Here is a 26,740-nt window from a genome sequence, read left to right as displayed (position 1 = left end):
TGACAAATCAACCTTATCATCCATCTGCCCAGCACAATTTCCAATACCCCAGGTAAGCAGTGGCAAACGGGTAAAAAGATGGTGCATGAAGGGAATCTGTGTGACTTGCTGGGAAAGCGAACGGGACTCCCACCAACAGCTGAACCCTCCCTAGGTCAGACATATGAACATGGGTGTACGTGTGTGCTTGCATGCCCTGATGGACACGCACGATTATCTGGGGGTCAGCACTAGCATCCAGCAGCCAAAGTCTTGGTTCCCCCTCCACTGGTGCAGTTTTCACATGTTTATGTTTTGTGGACTATACCCGCCTGTGGTCTCATGAAAAACAAAACTAGGGTTTTTCTGAGCTATCCCTGTCCACCCCTTTTGCCAGACTTCCATGGTAACACCACCAGCACTGCAGGAACCAATTAAAGATCACTGACTCCAGGTAATGCCTAAACATGCAGAAAGAAAATAAAAAACCAAACATGCCCCATTAGCTGACAATTACCCATAACTTTGTTTTCTTTTAATCTTTGCAACTAAAAGCTGGAGGGGAGAGGAATTTCAGCCTGGTATTTGAGTTCTCTGCAAGCTTGGGACACAGGGGTGTGCTTGTGTTTGAATGGATGCATTTGCCTACACAGCCACTCTGTAATGCTATCCATGTTATTCCAGCTGATGAGGTGACTCTTACTCAGTGCTTTCTGAGACCTCCCACCATGTCCCAACACAAAAGAAGCCCAGCAGCTGCTCAGGCACTCCCTATTCCTTTGGCCCCCCAAGTCAAGAGAAGAAAAAGGCAAACACAGGGCCCCTAGCTGCACAAACGAGGCTGACAGCTTCAAAAATGTCAAAAAGGATGGAGTGGCATTACCTCGTTTGCCATCAGTTCCACAGGAACACAATTCCTTTGAGGGATCTTCCTTATCAAGTATGATCAGATTTTATTCATATCAAAATAACAATGCCCTGCCCGCTCCTGAGAAAGCGCAGCTCCTCCCACGCCAAACACTACAGACCGCCTTTGTAGGATTACAGCTGCATGGCTAGAGCTGATGCAGCTATTCTCTTCCTGTTCTGCTAAACTCAGCCAAGAGCTTTACACAGCACTAGCCTACAGCTACTAAAACTTCAGGCTTTTTCAAGCGGGGTGCTTCTATTCCATGTTCCATAAAAGGCCATCTAACTCACAACGTTAAAAAACACGACATAAATTGAGTGTTACAGGAAATAATCTTTAAAATGGCACTGCTCTGCCATCAAAGTTAGAGAATGAAATAAAACTCAGTTTCAAAGATCGTGGGACCAAGTTTCTTAATTTCAGTGGTACCTGGAGCCATACACAATCCTATCTCTGAACGATGGAAGTGACTGTTCGCATTATCTCAGCGGTGACAAGCTTACCAAAACCAACAGACCAGAACTGTGAGAATTAATCCACAGGACAAAAGGAAGACAGAGGAGAGATGCCAGCAAAAAAACCAAAAGCTGGTTCCCACATGCCTCAGGTTCATCTTTGAAGCTGATGAGTTTTGAAATATTCCATCCATTTTTCTTATTACTTACAAACCAAGACACTTTTTACACAATTGTTGGCATCTGGATAATAAACATACTTTATTCAGCACTCCTGGTGAGTGCCTGTTGATCATGAGTCTTCTCAGTCACACAGCATTAGCAGTCAAATCCCTCCCCTGTCCAAAGCTCCTACCCAGGATGTCTTCATAGATATTCTCCTCAGATAAAGTGCGTGTGAGGGCCAGCTTGGTCTGGGCGTACCAATCCACCCGGCCGTTCTCCGACGATGACTGCAGCAAGTCTTCAAACTCATACGACTTCCTACACCATTGATGAGAGGGGAGAAGGAGCAAAGAGGAGAGTGACACAGTTAACCAGCATTTGTAACCAAATCACGGCTAATTCACTACTCCAACATGCCACGCAGCTGGCGAAATGAATCACTGCAAAGAGAACATTTCACAGCCTCATCCTATATAAGGTATGAAAAAGTAACACTGAGATTGGTTATTTTTATCAGGCACACAAATGAAGGCATTTTAGGGATGCCGTAGACAATCCAGGTTGTCATGGCAATAGCAACACTTGTGTCTTCACAGCGTAAGTGGCACATGCTGTAACACAGCACACCACCTCAGGCCATATGAGGTCCCATCTACAGCACAGATCCCACCCTCGGCAGGAATAGGGGGGCCCCAAAATCAGCTCTCTGAGCAGTACAGGAAAGCAATACACACACACAGGATGGTAGAAAGGGTAAAAGCAGTTAAGTGTCCTCCGCTAACAAACCTGGAAGGTTTCGATTTCCTTCCTGCACCTGATCCAGGAATTTTTAGGTGATGGTTTATGCAGAGGGCATCAGAAACAGCTGTGCATTATACGCTCCCCACCCCAAAAATGTGTGACAGTCATGTGGGAGGGGAGAAAAGGCAAGAAAGCACTCCAGAAGAATATATACACATCAGATTCAGTTAGAGGAAAAGGTTTACTGTGAACAGTGAAAATACTGTCGTAGAGTCTAGAGATTCTCATTCCAGATCCTGTTCCAGACCAGCTGTGGTCATTTTGTAATTAAATAGATTTTCAGTTAAAAAAACAAACCAAAACCCCAAACCACTCCATCTTAGGCTTGAAAGTTAAGCCAAATAATACAGTGACCTTAAAGCCCAAATCTGCCACAACTTGTTCCCTCTCAGTTATCCTGTGAAGTTGTGCTGGCCACTCATATGTTCTCAGAGAGATAACCGAGTGCTGGTTATGGCCAGCAAGACTCCCTGGGGATTAGGAGCGACCAGGGAAGATCTGTTTTCCCCAGAGAGATACACAAAGGCAGGACTGCACCACCAAAACCAACACCTTTGTGAAACACAGCCGGAATACCTGTGGTCGGCATTGTTCTTGTGCTTCCCACTCCAGAGCCTCCTGCTGACAGCTGACGGAGGAGGAGAAGAGGGGAGAGGAGGAGGAGGAATGGATGGAAGTGGGGGTAAGTTTCTTTTATTCCTAGCTGCTGGCACCCAGTCCTCTTCCCCCTCGTGTTTGAAAGTCCGCCGGGGCTTTGGCAGCGGGTTGATGAAGGGTTTCTTCTCTGGCACCCCTGGCTCAGTGTACACGTTCTCCACCGTGCCGTCCTTGGACTTCACATGAGAAGTTCTTACCTCTTCTAGAGTCCCAAAAATTGGCTCACTGATTTCAGAGTCCAAGCCAAGAAGCCTTTTGTTGAGCTCAGCCCCACATGTGCTCTCGTGGCCCTCGGAAGCAGTGTGCCCTTGTGCTGCCTTCTCCTGCAAGCACTGTGGGGAGTAGTAGGTACCAGGCAACTGTGGCTGCAGCTCTGCTGAACCGTCTTTCAAAGCCTGCTCTAGCTTCTTGACCTGACTAAGCACTGAAAGATTCTCCTTCTGGACCTCCCACTTCCCACCTTTCACCTCCTTGCACTTCCCAAGGCTGGACTCCACTTCCGCATCCTTCTGCATTTTTCCCTTTCGCTCTACTGCCTGCCCTGTGCCTTTGGGAGTTCCTGCTTTCCACTCATTCTCTTTGCCTGTCCCTTTGCACTCCAGTTCCCAGTTTGTAAGTCTCTTGGTCTCCACTTTCCAAGTCATCAGTGCTTCCCCACTCATCTTCTCAGTTGCACAGGACACCTTGTGCTCCTCTTTAACTCCCTGCTCCTCCTCTCTGCAACAAGCAGACTGTGTTTCCTTTTTCCCTTCCCATTCTGAAATTTTGTCCTTGATGCTGAAGGATTTATTCCTCAAGCCAATTTTTCCAGGTGATCGTATATTCCGAGTGCCTCCTAGCTGTCTCCTGATGATTTTACTGTTTTCTTTAACATTCAGATCCACAGACTGGTCACTGATGATCATTTTGGGATTAAGCATGTTCTGCTGAAAGCAGTCTAGCCTTGCATGCAGCATCAAGTTCTCCAAAGCTCCCAGCGGGTTCTTCACCACAAAAGAAACTGGTTCAGCTTCAGGTGTTAATCCCAGGGTGACACAGGAACCTTCAGAACATCTCTCACTCAAAAATACACACAAAGGACTTTCTGATTCCTTCACAGCTGCTGTATTGTTTGTATCTGCAAGCTTGATCCTACACACCAAAGACAAAAAGAGAAGAAACATTCACCATCATTGCTCACCCTTGGTTTAGTCCATCAGCTCCACAAGCTCTACTCGTAAAGCTGGTAACAGCAGAGGATGCTCAAACCAAGCACCTGAGATGGGCTTATGCGTGAGGATGCTCAGAGAACGGTCCTTGTAGCCAGAACACAATGCTCTCCTCATGTGACAACCAAGACAGAATTTGAAATGAAGTCCTTCTCTGGGGCAGGTGAGAGAGGTAGTTTTTGTACAGCAGACATGCTGAACCAATGAGAGGTTCACCAGCATTTTTTGTATGTGTTCAGAAGTGCAGTAGAGTTTTGGACATCATCAGGGCATTAAGCAAATAAATGCAAAATGGACCATTTGCAAACAACACCAAAACTGCTGCTGTTAAACAGAGGAGAAAATGCATAATACAGCTGGCATTCCTCTAGAGCCTGCCCACAGGATCTCTCTCGGTCCATCCAGAAGTTCCCCAAATGCATATTGATGCACAAAGCCTGCGCTTTTATTATCACATTACTATGGCCCTGCCATCCCAGGCCACATGTGGCCTTGGGCTCCCAGGCACATCGCTTGGCCTGGAGCATATGACGTAGCACCCAGACACCAGATTCAACATTCTCAGAGCAAAGGGTTAAACGTCTTCACTATTCGAGCCCAGACTGCACCAAGACTCCCTAATATATTTAGTCATGGGATTTCCAAAAGTGTGGTATCACAATATCAGTATTGTGGTATTTTATCAATATAGCAAAGTTCCAGCTGAACTGACAGTTATTTCAACAGGAAATGTTTCTGAACCAAAGCACTTAGCCATGCCTTTCAGGTTTGCCTGGACTCAGGAAGGAGCACCAGGACAACACAACGTAGTTACTGGAATGAAAAATCCCTATCATTAGTCCCATTTAACCACGATCCAAACACTAAGATTCAACTCGGGAAATCGTTCTGTTAACTTAAATGTATCAAGCGTGACTCTTTCAGAACTTAGCGCTCTTTTAAGAGCTTCCATGTGGATATCCTGCATGCTAGCAGGCCTCGAGCTTTGCCCTGGAGTTAAGCAAGGCTGGCAGCCACTGCAGGCTCAGCTGCAATGCAAATTGAGTCTGGGATGGGTTTCTGAGCAGAAGTGGGACCGGAGCCAGATACTGTTCTTTCCTAGCCTCACAGCTATTTAACTCCTGACTGTCTTGGCGACAACATCATGCTTTGGTGAAGAGCTGGCACTGTGAGCACCATGGCCCTCCCCAAGGAGCAGGGCATCGCAGTGCCACTGGTGGTTGGGCTGCGCAGTAGAAATCAAGGTTGGACACTGGGAAAAACCTGCAATGGGTGGGGAGAGTAGCACCTGTCTGCGGAGTCTCCAGCACTGAAAATTTCAAGTGCAGAGGGGGCAAACATTGACAGGGATGTCATCAGCACAAACAGTCTTGCCTTTGGACAGACCTCCTTTAGCACTGTGAGCCCAGGATATTATGAGTCTGACTGGATGCTAAAATGCGCAGCGTCACACTCCTGCGATGGCAATGAAACCACCTGTTGACCTACAGGGTTGTGTTCTAACATGTGAGGAGAGAGGGACAGTCCAGAGCAGAGAGAATGTCTCCTTCCTTTGGTTTTCTTTTTGCTGAGGATAATAAACACAAGCAAAACACCCTGGCACTGAAACATGGAACGCTCTCACCTCTTGACAGACTTGCAGACACTGCTTTCAGACTTGCTGCTCACATCGGCCGCCTTGCTAGCTGTCATCATGTCAGCACACAGCAGGGCAGCAGGTCACCTGCAGACAGACACAAGGAAGAGGCATTGCTCTGTGCTCACTGTCCTCTCTTCCTTCCACATGCACACACACGTTTCTCCTTGAAATCCAGAAGAGCAGAAGCAAGACATGACAGCTCTCTGAGGATAGCCTCAGTTTCCTCCTCTGCGAAATGGGAAGACAGGTGACAGCATTACCCCTCAGAAGCCCAGGGAGGAGTCCATGGGTTTTGAGGGCAGAAACCATCTTTGACTCAGCATCAACTGCTGTACCACAACTTGAATACCGAGCATGTTTTATGAAGGCTTTTATTATAGCTAAGATCTCAGCAGATTTAGATTTTTTTTTTTCCTTGCAAAAGACTAAAACAAAATAATTTTAAAACAACCTGTGTTAAGGCCACCTGACCAAAGTGAACACTGTCACAATGTCCCCAGCTTGGGACAGAAAACATTCTAGGCTGAAGAGACACTGCACTGCAGCCACTGGTCTCCTCCTCTCTGGTAGGCCATGTTAGCCTGCTACTGATCCGCTTTCAGAGGACTGCTCCTCGATGGGGTAAGATAAATCAGTCACAAAAATGAGTCATTCCGTTTGCCTCATGATTTCTAGCATCCATGGAGTGACTGTCCCTCTCTTTCTTCTGAGTACTGCTGGTATCCAGTTAATGCAATAAACTCCGTCCTCTTTTTATTGCTCCACAATATTGCTCCACTCTTACTCATTAAATAAGAAAACAAAGGAATTCTTCCGTTACTCTGCAGCACCATGTCTCCTCACTTCTCAGGGTGGTCTGCCTGCTCTGCAGCACTGCAGTGACAAGGGGCTCACCATCTCATAGGCAATACTTGCAAAATCTGAGGCCTCTCAAATCTGTCCATTTGGCTGGTCTGCCAGATGCTGCCCTGCCATGCTGAGCATTTGGCAACAAGACCGAGTGCCTTCAGAAATCTAGTAGGCTTTTGTCATTAAAAAAATAAAAACCACCACACCAGAAACAGTAAAGAACAAAAGGATCTCTCATTTCCACTGTTCAAGTATCTTGGGCAGTGAGAGGAAAAAAGGAAAAAAAAAGAAAAAGTCAGTCTTGTTTGTTCCCAGTTTTCTCTCCCTCCTTTTATCCCACACTGGCAACGTTCCTGAGGCGAGGAGTGAACTCTGGGTCAACTCAATGTGTACACACTCGGGGCAGCTCACTGCTAACCATTTAGCAGACTTTTTCCCCAGACAATAAACCCCCTTGGCTTCTCTACCTCCTTAGTAACTGGAACAAACACCCACCTCACTTCTAGACACAGAGCAGCCTTGCAACACTGTCAAGAAAATTTACCAGCCCAAGGAACAAAACCTATTCATCCATAACTGTTACAGCTTGAGAATAATGAAAAAGTAACCATCACTCCCACCCTCCGCCAAAGAGTGACTCACCCAGGCAGCCGAAGCAGATTCCTGCGAAGCTGCAGCAGAGAGGCTGCTCTGCACTGGGCTTACCACATCCCTAGAGCAGGGCCGGCCTCTTCACTCATCGCTCACTTGACGCCTCGCACAGCAGGGTCAGTGGCCGGAGCTCCTCGGCACTGCCTGTACCAGTAGCAAACATAACGATAACAGGACTCGGCATACACACCACGCCTGCGGCTCCACTGCCACACCGAACGTTCACTCGGGATGAGCTCCTGTGTCTTGGTAAGATCACACAATTTTCCCATCAGGAAACTCGATGTCTCAACCTTTTCCAACAGCCTCCTAACAAACACTGCCTTGAAAACGAACATCTGGGTACGAGCAAAGGGGTGCTGGTGCTCAGCACACTTACAGATCCCACGTAGCTGCTGTGGGAGAGACCAAAAAGCAGACAACACCAAACATGAAGTGCACTTGTTTCTTTATCTATAGTGGATGGGACCGACCCCGTCACCCTTGGTGAGCAGAAGTGAGGCACGAAGCAGTTGCCGAGTGCTGCAAAAGAGCCTTCCGTGAAAAGAGCACCACTGCGATCAGCAGATGGGCATCATCTGGAGCCAAGGCCAGAGGGACATCTGTCCCTCCCAGCCACCACACGTGGCAGGAGTAACCAAAGCAATGCACTCACACTGGGCAGATTAAAGAGCAGGCCAGGAGCTTCCACAGCAACAACACATCACATGCTGCAACACGACAACAACCAGGTACCTACCACCACACGCACTGACAACACATCCCGCCTCGGGGAGCAAAGGCATCCCTAGGAGATGCACAGACTGCTGCGCCTTCACCATTGAGCAGCAGGGCCTACAGGGTGTCCTCAGCATCACCTAGGGGATTATTGTAGAATGTTAGCTGGTCCTGCCCAAAAGAGTAAATATTATCCAAGCACACTGGAAAACATGAGGGAAAAAAAGAGTCACCTCTGGAATAAGACAGCAGAAAATAATAAGGTACCCCCCAATTAGTCCAACAGTCAGGTAATTTGCTTGGGCCCTATCTCAAGCCCAAATGACCTTCGAAAGCGATGGGATCATCTCTTCCGCTAACAAGGTCACCAGAAACGACTTGCAGACCTTACCCACAGGCATTGCGAACACCTGACAAGATGAAGCTGGGATAGCAGTGATGGAAAATTCCTCCCATAGGAAAACAAAAAGTAGATGTTCTCTACCAAGGTTTGGCTCCACAAGGCACCCACAGTTAATATGACAGTTCAGTGCAATGGGAGCTCATGTTCCTCCTGTCTCCCCACATCCCTGCTACGATCAACCACACACTGCCCTGATTGTGTGCTGGCTCGGCCTCTCTGGAGCACCTCTGTGACCTGCTATAGCTCACAGAGTTTTAGACACAACAGCTCATGGAAGGGGCCCAAAATGTACCCGATCTGGTACAAGGGAGGTGGTGAGACTGTGTGGAGAGGAGGGAAAGAGGCAGGGAGGTGGAGAAAGTGGTCATGAGAGAGTGTGCGCGTAGGGATGGGGAAGGGAGACCTGCCAGAGGCTCAGAAGAGTTATAGCCAAAATGCTCTGGTTTCCTGCGTCACGTGCAACATGACCAGGGCCCTACACACTGCCTAGAAGAAACATGCAGGGCTGAGTCCAGTTAGTAGGCCATCCCAGAAGGCTGTATCAATATATATCAAGCTGGTACTTCTGGACTGATGGCTGCTTTCTCTAAAAACTACAAAAGAACTTTCTAGCAGCAATGGGAGGCACAGCCCGAGGCAACGCGAGCCCAGGGCCACCACTCCTGGCACGTACATCCTGGAGCAGCAAGGCCATAAAAGGGGAGAGCCGCGCCACTGCAATTTATTCAGTAATCCCTGCCATTGTTTGGGGGAACAAAGCAGTCATCTGATATAGCTTCAAAACTAAACTGGGAAAGGAAGGACAGGGGAGGAGGCGGGGTAAAAGAGGGAGGCAGCTCTCAAACCTGTTGGCTGGACCCTGGGAAGGATGTGAAGTCTCCCAGCAGAAGCCTCTCGGCGTATCTCCCACCAGCACCCGGCCTCATGATTCCCAGGGCCATGTGATAGGGGCTTCCTGCTACCAAGCGAAGTGAGACCTACCCCGACCTCTCTCTTCCAAACAGAGTTCCTGCCTGCTTTGTGTTCGCAAAGAGGCGTTTGTTTACTGATCTATCATTGGCATGCAGGAAACAGCCTTGAAATGAGCTGTAATCATCTGTCTCCGGCATTAGCTGTTTGGCTTTCTCCTAATTTAAGTTTTCCTCCCACCCCCGCTTCCCCAGTGCCCTCTTCCCCACTTCCGATCAAAACGCTTTAGGAGTACGTGCATCTGGTTCAGGGCACTAGATACTACGCCATGTTTCCAAAGCAAGCGCTGAACAAACAAGAGGCGCTGACAAGGAGGCACGCTCCCACTCCCAGAGCACACAGAAGGCTTCCAGAGGAACACGAGCTAAACTCCTTCAGGGAGAGGCAGCAGCCAGCTGTGCCCGCTGCACTTGGTGTGGCCACCAGACAATGACCAAAGCCAAAGGAGCACCAAATGCCCTGCAGTCTCCATCAGAAATGTAGGCAGCCAGCACACAGGTCGCACACGTGGAGTCCTGCCTCCGATAAGGTCAGGCAGCGATGGCAACGAGCCTTCCAGGCCTCCCTTCTTTGCTATTTTGTTTGTGGGGAATAAACAAAATATACCTCAAAGGGGCTTGTGGTTTGGGGATGGGTATTACCACTGCTGCGTGCTGGAGGCCATGTCTCAAGATTTTCTTTGCTGTGCTTACTCTGCACCTCGCACAAAAATCGGATCCAAGTCCATAGCTGGACACTAGCCACACCACTGGTGCATATAAACAGTAAGGCTTCATCGCACTAGGAGCGACCCGCAGCTGCTCAAACTCTCCTCCAAGCAGAAAAAAAGCCATGCTGCGCGCTTAAAGCCCACGCACACTTTCTTCTCCTTGGTGTCCACAGAAACATCTCTCCAACTGCTTTCAGGAGTAACCCCGAGCAGCCAGACAAAGCCTGCAACTAACACCTCTGCTCCGGTGCTTTACAGAACAAAGGATGCAACATACAGACAGCAACAACAATATATCACACACATATATAAAGAACAGGAAGGATGCCAAGAAGACAAAACACTAACAGGAAAAACGTGAGTAAGGGGAAGCCAACAGTTAAAGCCTTCAAGGCTCCCTCCCCCAGCCCTCGCTCTGGAGCCCGTTTCCCTTTGGGGGAAGGAGCAGGCATGAGGACGCCTGCTTGTGCACGAACACACACACACATACACACACACACAGAGACCACCGCGTGGGCCCCTGTGCACAGTCCCAGCACCAGGCAGCGTCCCTGGGCCCGGGTACAAGCACGCTGCCTTCCCGAGGTGCTCAGCAGCAGCGCAACCTCAGGGGATGAGCCCTTGCAGAGCGCAGAGGCCACCAGCCGAGCCAGGACATGGCTACAACAGAGGAGGGCAACAGGGCCCAAGAGCAGGCTCCCTTGGCAAAACAAGATGCTCGCAGTGGGGGGGTCACTGACTCGTGGTGCCCAACACCAACCCAGCAGCAAGGCAAGGGTTTACTGAGACTTGAGCGCAGGGTGTTAGACCCAAAGCTCCACAAGCACCATGAGCCTTCCCTAGCTGACAGCAGCAACAGTTTCTCCTGAGAGGATTTCCGTGAAGTCCACTTCTTTTCTCTCCCAGTCAGCCCTGCAGATGAACACATCCCAAGGTCTGGGAGGATGGGTCACCTCTGCAACAGCAGGGCTTCTCAGTGGCATCCAGTGAAAGGACAAGTCAGCTTATACACGAGAAAAAACTTTTCTACCGAGATGGTGACCGACCACTAGAGAGGTTGTGGAGGCTCTAACCTTGGAGATACTCAAAACCCAACTGGACAATATCCTGAGCAAGCTGCTCTACATGACCCCACTCCGAGCAGGAGGCCAGACTTGGCCATCTCCAGAGGTGCCTTCCCATCTCAGCTACTCTGCCATCCTTTGCTGGGCACAGTTAGTTCGAGGCAAGGTGAGCTGTCATCTCTTCACAGGCACTGATTGTCCTGGCTGCGCGAGTCTCCTGTGGGCCATGGAGACTGAAGACACTAACAGCAGCATCGTTCAGTTCATCACACTCATCACGGGATCCTAACTGCAGATTGTCAGGCCCAAGTCATTTATTAAAGAAAAAAAAGCAGGATAAACTTGTGTAAACATATTGATGAAGGACCAATGACTGGGAAGCGATATGCTCCTACAGTACCTTTTAGAGACAGATCCCACACAGCCTCCTACTCCCCTTGTCCCACCCAGTCCTAACTTCTCCCTTTGATCTATCGTACCTTACACCATCGGGCTTACAAGAGGGTCAGGAGAATCCCATGTGTCAAAACAAACTGTATTTTCAAAAACCCCAAGTGGAATCAACGTACCGCAACCTCTTTCTTTGTGCACGCACCCCATGTCCGAGGAACAAGGCTGCAATGCAAGGAACGCAATAACTCGCAGTGTTGGTGTTCAGCCTCTGTGCAGAAAAGCTGTGTTGTGTATTATAATATGTCTTTAATTTTCTGATATACTCTGCTCTACTGACCTTCTCCCTCTCTAAGCCCTCAGAACAAACTCTGCTTGCTTATATGTCACTAACCTGATTTAAAGGTTCTGTGGCTAAAGTGACTGCCTTGCTTCTCCCTTTCCTCGGGCCCCTGCTCCTCCCTTGACTGCTAGCAACGTGGTCTCATCCCTGTCCTTGGTGGAAGACGTGCCTGATCAGATCTAATCGTTCCACTGACCCAGGGTGTGCCTACTTTTTCCTCCCTTCTTGCTCCTGCTTCCTTACTATTAGCTCCAACGCTTGTACAGCCCTTTCTGGGCTTGCAAGGGCTAGCAAGCTAGCTAGTTCAACCAGCAAAGAAATAAAAGGGGGTAAAAGCAAAAAGTTTTCTGCTCGGATAGTGGCATCAGTCACCTGTCATGGAAAACCTGATGACCGCTACAGCACACAGAAGGGAAGGGACAAAAAAAATCACATTGCTGGGACACAGTCACCGAATCTTTTGCTTTCTCCTCACTGCTTCCCTTCCAAGGACATTTGCTGCTCACCACATAACCATATAAATGGCAAATTGTTGCACAGACTACAGGAAAAAACTACAATTTGGTCTTAGTACAGGGACGAGCAAGACTTGATCTTTCAGACTGTTCCAACTGCAAACCCCACCACCTTCACAAGCAATGCCAGGGGCAAGCCCCATGGCCCCATGTCTAGCACCCAGGCCAGGGAACACACAGGCGGCAAAAACTTGCTTTCAGGGTTTGTCCAACATTACAGCGAGCTCTAGGAAGGGCAGGTGAGGAGGTTCCTAGCCATTTCTCCTTCATTACCTGCCAAAGTAAGCAAGGAACCCCTGCAGGCACCCATTTCACTTGCTACATTACCCCGACTCATGAACCACGAGCCAGCAGTGTGCCCTGGTTGCCAAGAAGGCCAATGGGGTCCTGGCATGCATGAGGAGGAGTGTGGCCAGCAGGTCGAGGGAGGACCTCCTTCCCTTCTACTCTGCCCTAGTGAGGCCTCATCTGGAGTACTGTGTCCAGTTCTGGGCTCCCCACTTCAAGAAAGATGAGGAGCTACTGGAGAGAGTCCAGCGAAGGGCTATGAGGATGGTGAGCGGACTGGAGCAACTCTCCTACGAGGAGAGGCTGAGGGAGCTGGGCTTGCTCAGCCTGAAGAGAAGGCTGAGAGGGGACCTAATAAATGCCTATAAATATCTTAAGGGTGGATGTTGAGAGGACAGGGCCAGCGACAGGGCAAGGGGCAACGGGCACAAACTAAAGCAGAGGAAGTTCTGTCTGAACGCAAGGAAGAACTACTTCCCTGAGGGTGACGGAGCCCTGGAACAGGCTGCCTAGGGAAGTTGTGCAGTCTCCTTCTCTGGAGATATTCAAGACCTGCCCGGACAAGGTCTTGTGCAGCCTGCTCTAGGTGATCCTGCTTTGTCGGGGGGGTAGACTAGATGATCCCCAGAGGTCCCTTCCAACCAAAACATTCTGTGATTCTGTGACTCGCCTCCAGACCAAGCCCCTTCTGCTGCATGGGAGGAGGCTGCAGACACGCAGAACAGACACTTGTGACCACCAGCCAAGCCTGACTGCTGCAGTGCACACACGTGGAAGACAGCTGAAATGGCATGGACAACTGTAAACGTGGTGCTTCTCAGCTCCCGAGTGCTCCACTTGACACATACAGAAACTGCATTTGGAGAACACAAAGTTTCAGCTTTGGGTTGGTTGGTTTAAAGGCAAACTGAACAAAACCCCACTGGAGTCCCACAGTGCGGGACAGCACAGAGTTACCACATGACTGGATGCTTCGGCCCCACCACAGGGACCTCTGGCACCTGAGTTGGTGGAATAGCTGGCAACAGCAGCAGCTCCTGGCAGAGGATGGGACAGATGCTCTGCCAGGGGTTTTGTAAACACTTGCTGGGGCACAGGGACCTTCAGTAACCACAGGCTCCACTCCAGGCTTTGGAATTGAGCAGGTTATGGGGGCCACACCATTGTTTTTAAGCTTGTTCTCTGTCCTTTCACCTCCTCACACTAGAACCTTGTAACATAGTCTTCCTCGTCTACTCAATACTAGTCACCAGGTCTCCCCTTGCCCAGACAGCTCAGGTTTCACTCTCTGAGGTCACCATTCAAGTCCCAGTTTCCTCACCCACGGCTAATCGCACACTCACTATCAGCTGTCCCAGGCAGGCCCTCTCTGCCCCTCCCCATCACTGCTTCCCTCTATACCTCTTTCCAAACTTGCCCCTTCAAATCATTGCTTAGCTGGTCCTTCTTTGCCCACAACTCGTCCAAACACCTTCCATCCTAAGGACTTTCTTTGGTGGCTTCTAGCTGCAGACTCTTCCTCCCCTTACTTGCCCCTCCCTGCCCAAACTAAGGGCTCTCCCACATCTACTCAACCTTCAGACCTGCCTCAGTTTTCCTCACCCACCCCTGTCCTACCTTCCTGCTCCTGCAGACACAGCCTCCGCTCCACACTTTCAGCCTCAGGAAGCCTCCACCACTCAATCTTCTACCTTAAAAGCTGCTTCCCTATAGCTTCCTGTTTTGGGGTCGGTTTTTTTGTTTTGTTCTGGTTTTTTTCACCTGCCCCCATGCCTAGGCTCACAAAGACAAAGCCACCTGGCTCCAGACTGGCTTGAGCACCTCCTTTCTGCCTGCCTTTACAGGGCAGAACTTGAGAAGCTTGCTTACTTCCCCAGGTTTTAGACCCATTATAGCTCTCTCCTGGCTATGAAACATTCCAAACTCCTGGATACAGCTTCTGCTGTGCTTATCTGAGACAGCACTTGCCCCGCGTGGGCAGTCTGCACCTGCACGTTGAAGACACTGGACCCCATACAAGCATTTCCACTGTCAATACCCTGAGTGGATCCTACATCTCTCCCTCACTGCATACACACACACGCACAGTGTAGCAATTACTCCTTCATAAGCAGAACGACTGCATCTTTATGTCCAAATCATTGACCTTGACTAGGATCAAGGATCTTTTTCTTCCTTCCTTCCTAGTCCAGGTTTTGCCTCTTCTGGATACTATTAAATCAAGCCTTTCCCACTTCTTTTCTGCTATGGTGCCTGCAGAATAATTGATGGCACAGGAGGAACAAACTCCTGGGCTGAGATTTACAAGGCAGTCCTACTAAACCCCAGGGATGTATTTGGTACCTCTGGCTCTGAGCTGCAGATGGCATGTATTCACTCACCTACGACTCCCAGGCTTGGGGTTTTATTATAGGACCAGTGTTAGGACTGGGCTGGCAGCAAGGCTCTGCTTGGAAAGAAGCTAACCCTCAGCAATGAGCAGAGGGGAGCCATGACAACCTGCGGTGGGCAATATTGCTGGGTCACCCAGGGTCTCAATTGCATCCTTAGGCCATCCCTGTTCTGCAGTAAAGCAGCTGGGTTCCTTGAGCTACTACCCTCACCTCCTGGCCATCACCTCCCTCCGCCATCCATTTGTTGAAGGTTGTAGGTGAAGCTCCACAGGAATAACACCAGGGTCACCTGCCTGGCACACGGAGCTGGAAGGACAGCACATTAAGTAACGAGGCAAGTAATGAAGATTTCAATTTCTAAAACCAAAAACCTCTACTGACCATGTGCCAGCTGAAATTTTTTTCTCTCAGAACCTTGAAAGAGTTAAGGTAGAGATGACACAGGAGCGGCAAAGGAGAAATTCCCAATCCAAACAGCATATGAACACTTCTGTTTCAAAGCATACGATTGCTATTAGCAAAAAAGAAAAGCCTGATGCACTTTCTAATGCAGGGGAAATAGCACATTTTTCTCCCCCAGCTTCACTCTGAAACAGCTGAAACATTTTGCCTGAAGGCTTTCAAAAGTAATTCAGCCAGAGGCAAATACTCACCACGGAAAACTGCAGACTGAAACAAAAACATTTGACCCGAAGGCAGAAATCGAAAACAGGGTCTCACAATGTGCATTGTCTTCTGTTAAAGGTGGGGCTCGCTGCACCCACTATTGTGAAGCTAGTCCCCCATTTCCCATTGTCTTATTTTCCCTTTCTTCTCCCTCTAAACACACAACAAACAGAAGAAAAGCTCAACAACTCAAAGCCTATTCAACATCCCTCCCGTTTCCTTCAGGCAGCCACACCCTCAGCTGGAAAACACAGCATTTCCAGGGTTAGCGGTGGGATGTTAGATGACCACGTCAAAACAGCAACGCTCTTTTTCTAACTCACTGCTCACCAGCACAGATTAAGTCTTGCATGTACAGAAGGTAAATAATGTTATTCTTTGTGGCAGCAAGTATGGTTTGTATTACTGCTTAGTGACGAGTCTTCACTCCTGCAGGTAGGTTAACAAATATTAAGAAAAAATTCACATGGGAAGGAAGAGAAAGATTCAGTATTTCCCAATCTGGCTGCTAAAATGAAATCCAGTTACAATGTTTAGCGGAACGACATGTTTCAGGCTAAGCTTTCTACAAAGAAGTCATGAACAAAAGACTGAAAAACAACCCCAAACCAACCCCATAATTCCAGATGGAGAAACCAGGACCCTGGGAAGCGAAGGCAGGAGCAGAGGACAGCTCTTCTGTGACGGTTCTTGGCAATACTAGATTATCTCCTTGTGTTTTAGATCTTGCATTAGCGCATGTGTGCACACAGTGGGGTTGCTCAGCCCCTTTCAAAGTGGGATAATATTTACTTACGCTTTGCAGCCTAATAAATGAAACTTCAGTTACTCTAAGTCCAGGCTGAAGAAGACATTAGCAGTGAATCCTGCGTTACTGAAGCGAACATGAGCTTGCTGATGACATCAGTGGAGCCGACATTTCATACCTGTTTTCTTTGGCTTTGAAACTACTCACGTACAAGACGACTGTAGTCAACATGGACTAAAACAAAAGAAATAGGGCCCAGATTTACATGAGGAGACATCTGCCAGCAGAACTATCTATCAGCCACATGGAGGGGCAGGATTATTCCTAGCAGATGCAGTGCAACTGGCTTCCACCCCAAGGAAAGATTGGAGGATTGAACTAGATGACCCACAGAGGTCCCTTCCAACCCCTACCATTCTGTGAAAAATGAAGCTACATTGGCAAACATGCGTTTCTATCAGTGCAGCCAAGTGGTGTAGGTACTTTCCCTCCTTTGATAGTAATCTGGGTTACCAATACACCAGTCCTACTACAACAGTAAAACACTTCTAGCGTGAAAAGTATTGGAAAGAATTCTAGGTTATTACTGTGCTTGTAAGAAACCCAAACATTTGACAGCATAGGAAACAACCTGCCACTAAAATGCAGTGCTCGGCTCATGAACCACACTGGAATTAACTTTTGATGTGGTGAGATAACCTCTGCTACTCTAGCATAAATGGGACCCAAAGAGGTCCCTTCAAGGAGCAACTCTGCAAAGAGTTTCCTGGCAGGAAGACAAATTGTATCACATTCAGAAAGGAAATGAGAGCATTAAAATAAGGAACCTCAAGTTCTTCCAAAATAAGTTATCATCAGGGAAGATAAATGGAGCCTCAGCAAATCTCTCCTTCGGTGGCCTTCACCCTGCAGGATGCTGACTCTTGCCCCTCCTGATGCGGATGCAGCGCGCAGCTTCCTGAAGCGTCCATCACCACAACCTTGGGGCACCATCTGCAGACCCCCTGGTCGCTGCATGCTCCAGGAGACCCTTCCGTACCAGCTCTGTGTCCATGACCTGCCGCTACAGTCTGTCTCTATTAAGGATCATCTTCTGAACTCAAGCAAAAAGTCACCTGTAGATTGGTTTTTGGTTCCAGAGACCCCACTTTCCCCCGTCTTGCTCAACCTTCTCTTTCCTCCCATCCTCACGCTCCCACATCACGGCCATCACACACACGATCTGCTTATTGCAGATCTTCTGTCTTTTAGAAATCTTTCAATCACAGCACAGCACACCACCCCCTTGTTCAACCTTCCTCAGCAGAGAGCAGGGCCAGGCAGCACGTGAGCCACCGAAGATTTACCCATTACCAAGAGGAAACTCGCCCAGCTCCAAAGAAGAAAAACCTCTGCAAAGAGGGCTTGCATTTATTTATCTTTCCAGGAGGAAAGCTGCTCTCTGTGGGTGTGTGCGTGCATGCGTGCGTGTGTTTGTCAGGACAATAGGAAAAAGGACATCGAAGCGGAGCTGCCAGGAAACAGTCGGCCATCTGCCCGTGTGGAGAGCAGTTTTTCCTTTTCTTTTGTACGAAGAGGAATGTAGCTGAGAGCCGCCATCCGCCCGCGCTGGGAGGAAATCTGAGAGCCTGAGCTCTGCCAGGGAGAGGAAACGTGGGGGAGGCAGCAAGCCTGCTCCGTGCGGTTAAGCGGTCATTGCACTCACAGCCAATAAAAGTGGGAAAAAACTCCACCCTAACCAAAAACCCCAAATCCTAGGGAAAAATTGCCCTTCCTCCTCTGCCCTTTCACTCTCAGCACGGTTCAATACTCTCTCCCTCCCAGGGTGATGCCGAGCACAGGAACCGCTCAAGGGACTCTGCAGCAGAACATGTCAGGAGGGCAACGGCCTGGGGAAACACCAGGGTTTCCCCCCGCACTGGCACTCCTGGGCAAGAAAGCAAGACAAGCAGAAAATCACCTCACATTGCCCTGTGGCTCAGCTGCCCATGTCCCTCTCGGTAACCAGGCATTTAGTAACCCAAATGCAGAACAGCTTGGGGAAGGACCTGTTGCTCTTTTGCTCCCCAACGCACTGAACACAGGTGGAGCATAAGGAGTAAGTCTGCTGCTTAGAACCATCCACACCTTCTCCCTCACCACCTTTTGCGCCACTTAGGACTATAAAAGAAAACTACGTAACAGAAGGTGAAAAGCATCAGATCTTCTGGTACCATCAGGCAAAAATGCTGGCACACCACCATGATAGCTTGGTAGCACATTCTTCTGCCACTCTGGTGGCAGAAAAGCACCCCCCCCAAAAAAAAAATAAAAAAATCAAAGGTAAAATCTTCAGCAGTGACTACACAACTTTGAAGTTCAAGACCCATTTTCGAAACCAACTGAGGATCAGGGGTTTTTTAAAACAAACATGGTAAAAGTGGCTAGCATTTTCAAAGAACGGTAAGCACTCAATTCACTTTTCACTGGTGGCAACAGGAGACATTGTCTAGGTACGGTTGGGAAAATTGAGAAAACATCTATCTGCATCTTCATGCATGTAAACACCTTGCAAACTCTGGCACTTACCAGGTGCCAGATCCTGCAGAACTTAAGGCAGGAGATGTCTGAGATAACAGGTCACAGTCCTGAAAAACACACTTCCACAAGAACGGATTCATCCAGACATGGTCTGAAGAGCTTCCTCATGTCCCGGCAGCTCACGAGACAGACTGACCCCATGACACTCTGCACCTAAGTGTGTCCAAGTCAGATCTGGACTGCCATCCACATGCCCCAGTCCCTTTCATAACGGAGACAGGTTTCCACATTCTGTCATGACTTTTTGAACGTTTTACTCCTCATAAAACCAAAACCACCAGTGTAGCACAGTGTGTGACCTGAAGCAAATTCTTTGGCTGCCTCTCTCTTGGGTGGATGAGAGAGAACGGAAACAAGTGGAAACAAAGTAGAGACTTGTTATAAGGAAAATGTTTTTCACCAGAAGGATAATACAGCACTGGAGGTTTTCAAGACCCAAGCAGATAAAGCCCTGAGCAACCTGGTCTGAGCTCAGACCTGAACCTCTCTGAGCAAGAAGCTAGAGTAGAGATCTCCTGCAATCTCTTCCAACCTGGATTATCCTATGACAGCCTGTCATCAATTACTGTAAAAGAGAGAATTCACTCATTTTCTCTGTGGAAAACAAAACAATTGCAAAAAAAATTCCCTTTCAAAACACTATTACTAGGAGAGTTTTCCTCCCCAACAGATACTTTTTGCCTTTCACCCCTTTAAACTCTCCATCTGACCAGCAAGCAAGCAATGAAAAATGGCTGCTAAAACAAGACGTACAATTACGCTCTTCCTAACACATTTCCACTTTCTTTTGTCCCTAGTAATCCTGTAGTGCCTAACAACTTCAACAGCGCAGTGAAAGCTATTAGGGAGGCCATGAATCCACCAGTAAGACTGCCTTGGCAAATACTGATGAGAGTGCTTTTTTTTAAAAAAATAAAGTTATTTATTGATTCAATTAAAAAACAAAACAGCAACTGAGAAATACTGAAAGCATTTACTTGGGAGATCTTTGGGGTATTTTTGTTGACACATTTCTTTGGGTTTCTCATGGCAGAAAACCTAGAAACAGGAGATTTATCCCACAGGCACATATTGTTCTCTGCTTTCGTCCAAGGGATGTGCTACAGGCAATACATATTCTAGAGGACTTTAATCTCCACCATCTACTTTCATATACATCAAACTGTTTGACAGCGGAGCAGAAGCAGAGCACCCACATACACTTTCCTCCATCAAGCCCTTATCTCACAACCGAAGCAGAGCTACTCTTATAGAAGCTTCCAACTCGGAGAACATGCATCCAATTTTTGTATTCCAGGGTAACCACAAGGGCGTACTCCACCCAAGATGTTTGAATGTTGTCCTGGACTGGGCCCCGACACTGTTTATCGTGCACAGGAAAAGCTCATTACTACAAAGCAGCCAGCACTGAATGCATTTCACAAGGGTACATTTTACAGGACCCAGAACAAACTACCAAAGTAGGAGTCTTCTGGAGCCAAACCCTTTGCAGAAGACCCTGTCCCCTGAACAATTCTGTGAATATCATCCCCTTTAACCTTCAATGCTCATAAATATCTCGTTCCAGTCCAACCTGAGGCAAAATCCTAGCTCTGCTGGAACTATTGATTTGACTCCAGTGATTTTGCTGCAGCTTGCTTTTCACCCACCCAACTGTCCACAGTCACCTCATTTCTGCTCCTCACCAACACAGGTCCACAGAAACCCAAGCAGAGGCCCCTCAGCTCAAGTCCATAAAGTCTCTCCTGAGGCAATAAGTCACACAGGTTTTCACATGGTGCTACAGAATACAAAGGTTTCCCACAGGGTGAGGAATGAGGTCTTCGCCCCCCCATACATGACCAGCACTAGGAGACAGATGACATTCCAAGAGGATGCCCTGACAACATGCAGGTTCCTCTGTGAAGTTCCCACCCGCCCTGCTCCAAAAACATCAGCATTACACACTTGGCTCTAAAGGTCCAGCTCAGGAAGAGAGGCTGTCCATAAACGTTTTTCTCACTGCAGAAGATGGTGATTTTAACAAATGCAGATGTTCTCTAGATTTAGATACCCTATTAACAGGCCAGTTTAGACAGGTACTCCTCACCAGAACCACCTTCTGTATGCAAAGGTAGACACTGCACTGTGTTGTTTTAATTATCCATGGCTGAACACAACGGATCTTTTGATAACAACCAGATCTTTACTGAATATAGAATGTCTACAGACATTACTGGCAAACTAAACCCAAGAATGATCTTCCAGGAGAAATTCCCCAAACATTTTCTTCAGTTAGAGCCAGCTTCTTTATTGTGAAATGACGTTACCTACCAAAATTGAGCCAGACTGGTATGTGTGTGTTAAACCTCCCATTCACAAGGAGCTGAAATACTTTGTTTAGGCTTCCCCTCCTTTCTACCATATTTTTTTGGAAGGTAAAAAAGGAGGGAAGGGAAGAGATGGGGCTACCTTGCCACCTTTCTCCAAACAGTTATTTAAATAATTTTTTATTCAACCACAAAACTGAAAAAGAAATACCATAAAATTTCCTGCAAAGTAACAAAAAGCCCCAAACCTCACTTCCAGGTCATTGCTCCGCTAAAGTTAATGGAGCAATGAGAGCTGACACCACCTTGTTTGTCTGGTGATCTCACCCACACATATCTCACTGTGCTTCATCAGTGTTATCACCAAGTTCTGCTGACTGTGAGGCAACTGCTTAAGAAAAGTTGCATTATACTATCTTCTGCCTAATTCTGCAGGCAAGGATTTCATGGCAAGTCACAACAACGTCTCCTCTATTGCAAAATACTGTTTGTAAGTTTAAAAAAAAAAGTTACACGTGCAATAGAGACAGTGAGACAGCTGAACTTCTTAAGTCCTTCAGGAAAAAAGAATGGGTCCATGACTACCTGTTTTCAGGCCTTTTCGAAAATTTCCTTTTAATTAAAAATAGAAAGAAAAAGAAAGAAAAAAAGAATCAATGTATTCCAAGGTCAGGCTTCATTATTCAAAAAGCAGATCTTTACCAAGAGCCTGAAGTCAAAGTAAAATGCTAACACTGCTACTACTAAAAACTGAATGGAAGGCTGCCTTGAGTGTGAATGAGCAGCAGGACGGGGATTGGCACATGTGACTAGTTTGAAGTATCTGTTCCTGCAGCAATTGTTGGTCAGAGTTGAAGTCCTTCACTACCATTGACAAGGCAAGTCCTCCGTTTCTGATAATATTTCTAGATTCCTCTGGATCAGGAAAATAATTTTACCCCATGCAACCAAACATTAAGCAAGTGGGACACAAAGCAATACATTGCATGTCACAGTAAGTTAAAGAAAAGAAAACTAAACAAAACCACGTCGTCAAATTCTGACAACTTTTTATGAGGTGATCCTATTTGTCCTTGAAACACATTCAAAACGGTCTTTGACTGACTAGTGGAGGAATTTAGGAATTTAGCAGGGGAAACCTTGGTTTCCCCCGAATTCACATACGCTAAGTCATCCTAGAAGGAAAGCTCCCTCCTGTGCAAACAAGAGGATAGCGATGTGGCAAGCTCTAGCACAGGCTAAGTGGCAATAGCCATCAGTATCCTTCACCAACACAAGCACAGGACTGTTGTATGAGACAGACGACGCCACAGCAAATCTTCAGCTTGGAGTCACTCACAGTAATCTCAGGGGACAGAGACAGAAATCTGATGCAAAAAACAGTTACCATGTGTTGGTTTCCCAGTAGGAAACCTCTCAGTCCTCTCTCCAAGTTTGACAAAGCTGAAAAATGGCAGCCAGCTAGATCAGGGCTTCTTACATCATCTGGAAAAGCTCAATAGCTTACACATCTCTCTAGTAAGCTTGCAGAATTTGACTACAGATTGCTGCACATCCAGCCTAGCACGTCAAGGCAGAGAAAAACAGATTCTCAATTACACCATGATCCTAAGCTCACTGAATTCACAGAAAAGCTCCCATGGACTTCAGTAGACTGTGGAGAGGATGTCTCAGGGTCTATTTTTTGGCCAGATGTTGGTTTTTGAAGTGCTACATGTGCTGGAGAAGACATCCTTCTTGACTTTAGTAAGAGGCATTTATTGCTCTTTGCAGCTATGCCGCTCTGAGCTCTGGATAACCCAAGACTCGACTGTTACCTAAAAGCAAGCGTGAAGCCTGTATTCACAGCATGCTTTGTAGCTGAAACACATTGTGTTTTTGTATGTTGAAAACATATCCATCTTCTGTGGGGGCTTAACAGCTAAAAGAAAAAGCTCCACTAGCCTGAAAAGTCTCTGGGAGCACTTTCCTTTTTAATTTAGCAAGGGGGTGTTTGGCTGACACCAGCAAGCAAACTCATATTTATGCAGTGCCCTCACAGTGCCCTGTGAAATCTGCCATTTCCTTCCATGACAGTCAGCGCTATCTATCACGAGAACATAATCCCTTAGGACAGGAGACCCGAGCCCCTTCGCCGCTCTCCTCTGCAAACAGATGTGTGCACTTTCCCCAGCTCTGTAAGTCACGGCCAGCTTTTGGCAAGGAACATCAGCAGTTGCACATCTGCAGAGGAGAAAAGCTTTCAGCAAAAAATACAGAGGGGGATCTCATCCTCCCCCTGCCTGCGAAGCAAGCTCAGCATTTGTTCCTCTCCAGATGACACCCCAATGGGCTGATTTAATCGTTCACATATGCATGCCTATTCACAACGCTAGCAAAATACCAGGGCCGTGACAGCATCTCACCTGAGCCGCTCACAGTAACATAGCTTGTCAGCAAGCACTTGGCAAGCAGTCTCGCAGGATATTAAGAGGAAAGAAACTTTCAAGGACATTGCTAATATAAAATGATTCTACAGAATACAACTGGGTGTACGAAAGACCACTTGTGATTAGGTAAACACCTAAGCAGGTGTTTAATTTTAAGCCTATGCTCAAAACCCACTGTCTTCAATTAGACTGTATGAAGAACAGTCCAAACTTCCCTGAGCAGGAATGATGTACTGCCCTGGGAGCCAAAGTGCTCTGCTGGGTGGATTTAAGCATGCGCTTAGACCTACACCTCTGCTTAAACGATTTGTCAAACCAGGGCACTGCACAGAATATTTAAGTGTAGCAGGATCACAGAAACACTTCACCACTTTTATTCCCAAAGGGAAATTTAATTAAAACACAGAGCATCTAGCCACTTCAAATTACTCTGGTTACAAAAAGCAGCAAATCCTTGCCCCCAAAACAGTCTCTGGTGGATTGCCAAAGTCCCCAGAAAGTTTCTGGAAACACAACTTACATGTCTGAGCTTGGTCAGGAGCCATCTGCTCTCAGGGATCTGCAGGATCAGGAGTCTCAATGCCTGGCAGGGTCCCACCCAGAACTCTTTCGTCCACTTCCAAGTGAGACGGCACCTTTCCCCACTCAAGCTGCCCCCAACCATCATCAGCTCTCAACATTTTAAGTGTCTGAGCCAGATTTTCAAATGAGCTCAGAGCCAAGCGTTTCTGACTGTTTCTCTGAAACCAAATCTTCTGCCAGGCAGTCTCCTGCACAGATATCTAACCAAGGCCAGGCCCTTTCAAGCAAGGTCGTCACCCCATATGCTGAACTGTTCAGCAAATCTGATTATTACCATGACGCCAAATGAGGAGCTGGGCATAGGAAGAACACAGCTGCCAGCCTCTACTTACAGAACCTATCTTTACACTAATCTCAATCCAGCTCGATAGCTCTCTGTTGTACGCGTGTTGAAAGGAACAAGGCTAGTGAAACAAACCTCTATCAACATTAGCAATACTATTTTACAGAGGTGTGACAAGACTTGCTGCAGTTAAAGGATGCCGCAGCTGAAAATAAAGTAATGCCTCTCCAACGGCTCGTGCAGCAACATCTGCCTTACTAGTGGCACAGCACCAGTAGCACCTCACAAACCCCACTTCAGGCATCACAGATAGAGCCAAACAGCAGCTACCTTACCCATCCAGCTTCATTCCTTTTGCCTTTTACTTTGATCTTCCATCACACATCTCAAAATGATCCATATCCCATGCCCACACTCCTAGATGAGACCTTGTCAGCACTGCACGTGAAGCCAACTGCGTGAAGAACCCTGGGGATGGCCTGGCTCATCTTTTAGAGGCTTTTCTCTGTGTGGGTTGGTGTTTTTATTTTAACTCCCTCTGCTTCTGGGCCCCTCTCCGTCTCTCGCCCCTCCCATCTCCCTCTCTCTGCTCATGAGGACAGAGTTTCCATCCTGGCTCCGGGCCAGCACATGCATGAGCAAACGCAGCGCTCGGTAAAAGCCATCTTCTGCTCCCTTTCATCACGTAAACAATGCTGGTTCACAGCCCAGGAGCACAGGGCTGCACGAGAGTTTTGGCTGCAGCGCAGGAGGACCGAGCATCTGCGACTGCTGCATGGGCTGAATGCAGCAGCCTGGCCTCACAGCAATCGCCTCCTCTTCTCACCCCCCTGCTCCCGATGAGCAACCCACGGCTTCTCCCCAACTGACCACAAGTTGCTGGTCAGATAGCCAGCACAGACATGTCTCATGTTCAGCAAAGGACCACGCCTAACAGCACATAAAGATAACAGGTAACACTCCAGTCAAAATCTTGTTCGCATGAGCAACTGAAAAAAGAAAACCAAAAGACACCGTGCAAACCCAGCTGGCAGTGTCCCAGCAGCGGGATGATGACCTCGCCCAAAATGTACAGGACCTCAAGAGATGTACTAACTCCTAAGAAGTTTAATTAGTAAAAACTGACCTTTAATCACCACTGTAACTACTGCTAAGTCCCTGGAACTAACACTATGCCAGCTGCAGCTGGTCTCCCTGACCTGGGGAGGGGAAGAAGCACTGAAACAAAGGATCAAGGGTACACCAGCACCCACACCATTCATTCCAGCAGGACACTACTCTTTCGAGCTTCTGTCTTTCCAGTTATGCTTGACTTCCCCCCCAGCTTTACTGTGGGACACTGTTATTTGCAGAAAAGACAGAAATAAGATTTTCAATACATGTTACGGTATTAAAGAAAGGAGTCCTAATGTTTCAAACTTCTTGCAAGGAAGGTTTCTCGTGAGCACCCCTTTTGAGGTCTTTGTCGCACATCTGTGGCGCCCCACCCTCGACCAGCAAAAGTTTTGGCAATGTATTTACCTCTGAGAAGTACAAAACAATGGGGTTTCAGCATAGGATTACCCTGGCCATCACACCAGGATTATCCCACGAGCACAACCTCTGCTGGGAACTGCAACGGTAACAGGCTGGAGCCACGTGACATGGCTCAGAGCTGTCTCAGCACAGGAAGGACAGACCCATCACAACGGCAGAGCCCCAAAGGAGTTCCACTGCAGGCTCTATGCCATGACTTCCCACTTAGCTCCCAGCTCTCTAAGAGGGATGAACTAGTGAGGACTGGCGTAAGCAGCAGGCACGTATCCATTGCTCCAACAAGGAACTGGACTGGGGACTTACGACTTTCACCTCATCAGTTCCATGTCTACAGACACAGAGTACCTTGACCCAATCAGGTGGTGAAGCACGTAAAGGTTGGAAAAAGATCTTGAATAGGACTAGCCTACAGGACCTTAATTGTTTCCTTATGTAAGATAGTGACGATGTCTTTTAGTGCCATACCGACAACAGAGACGTTGAACTGGTCCTCAGCCTGTTC

At 47.8% G+C, this 26,740-nt stretch overlaps 1 protein-coding gene across 2 annotated transcripts in view; it reads right to left on the bottom strand.

Annotated features, from left to right (window-relative positions):
- Positions 1-26,740, bottom strand: part of DENND2A (DENN domain containing 2A) — a 60,845-nt gene that overhangs the window by 30,861 nt on the left and 3,244 nt on the right. The window contains exons 2-4 of one of the 2 annotated variants that reach the window (XM_075429363.1): positions 5,800-5,898; positions 2,887-4,098; positions 1,700-1,827 (exon numbers count right to left, since the gene is read on the bottom strand). In XM_075429363.1, the coding sequence (XP_075285478.1) occupies positions 1,700-1,827; positions 2,887-4,098; positions 5,800-5,870 (1,411 nt within the window). In that variant the 5' untranslated portion in view covers positions 5,871-5,898. The remainder of the gene's footprint in view (positions 1-1,699; positions 1,828-2,886; positions 4,099-5,799; positions 5,899-26,740) is intronic. The other variant, XM_075429362.1, reaches the window with a different exon arrangement.

Source organism: Opisthocomus hoazin, chromosome 8, assembly GCF_030867145.1.
Source record: "Opisthocomus hoazin isolate bOpiHoa1 chromosome 8, bOpiHoa1.hap1, whole genome shotgun sequence".
Lineage (NCBI taxonomy): Eukaryota > Metazoa > Chordata > Aves > Opisthocomiformes > Opisthocomidae > Opisthocomus > Opisthocomus hoazin.
This window is presented reverse-complemented; position numbering and strand designations above follow the sequence as displayed.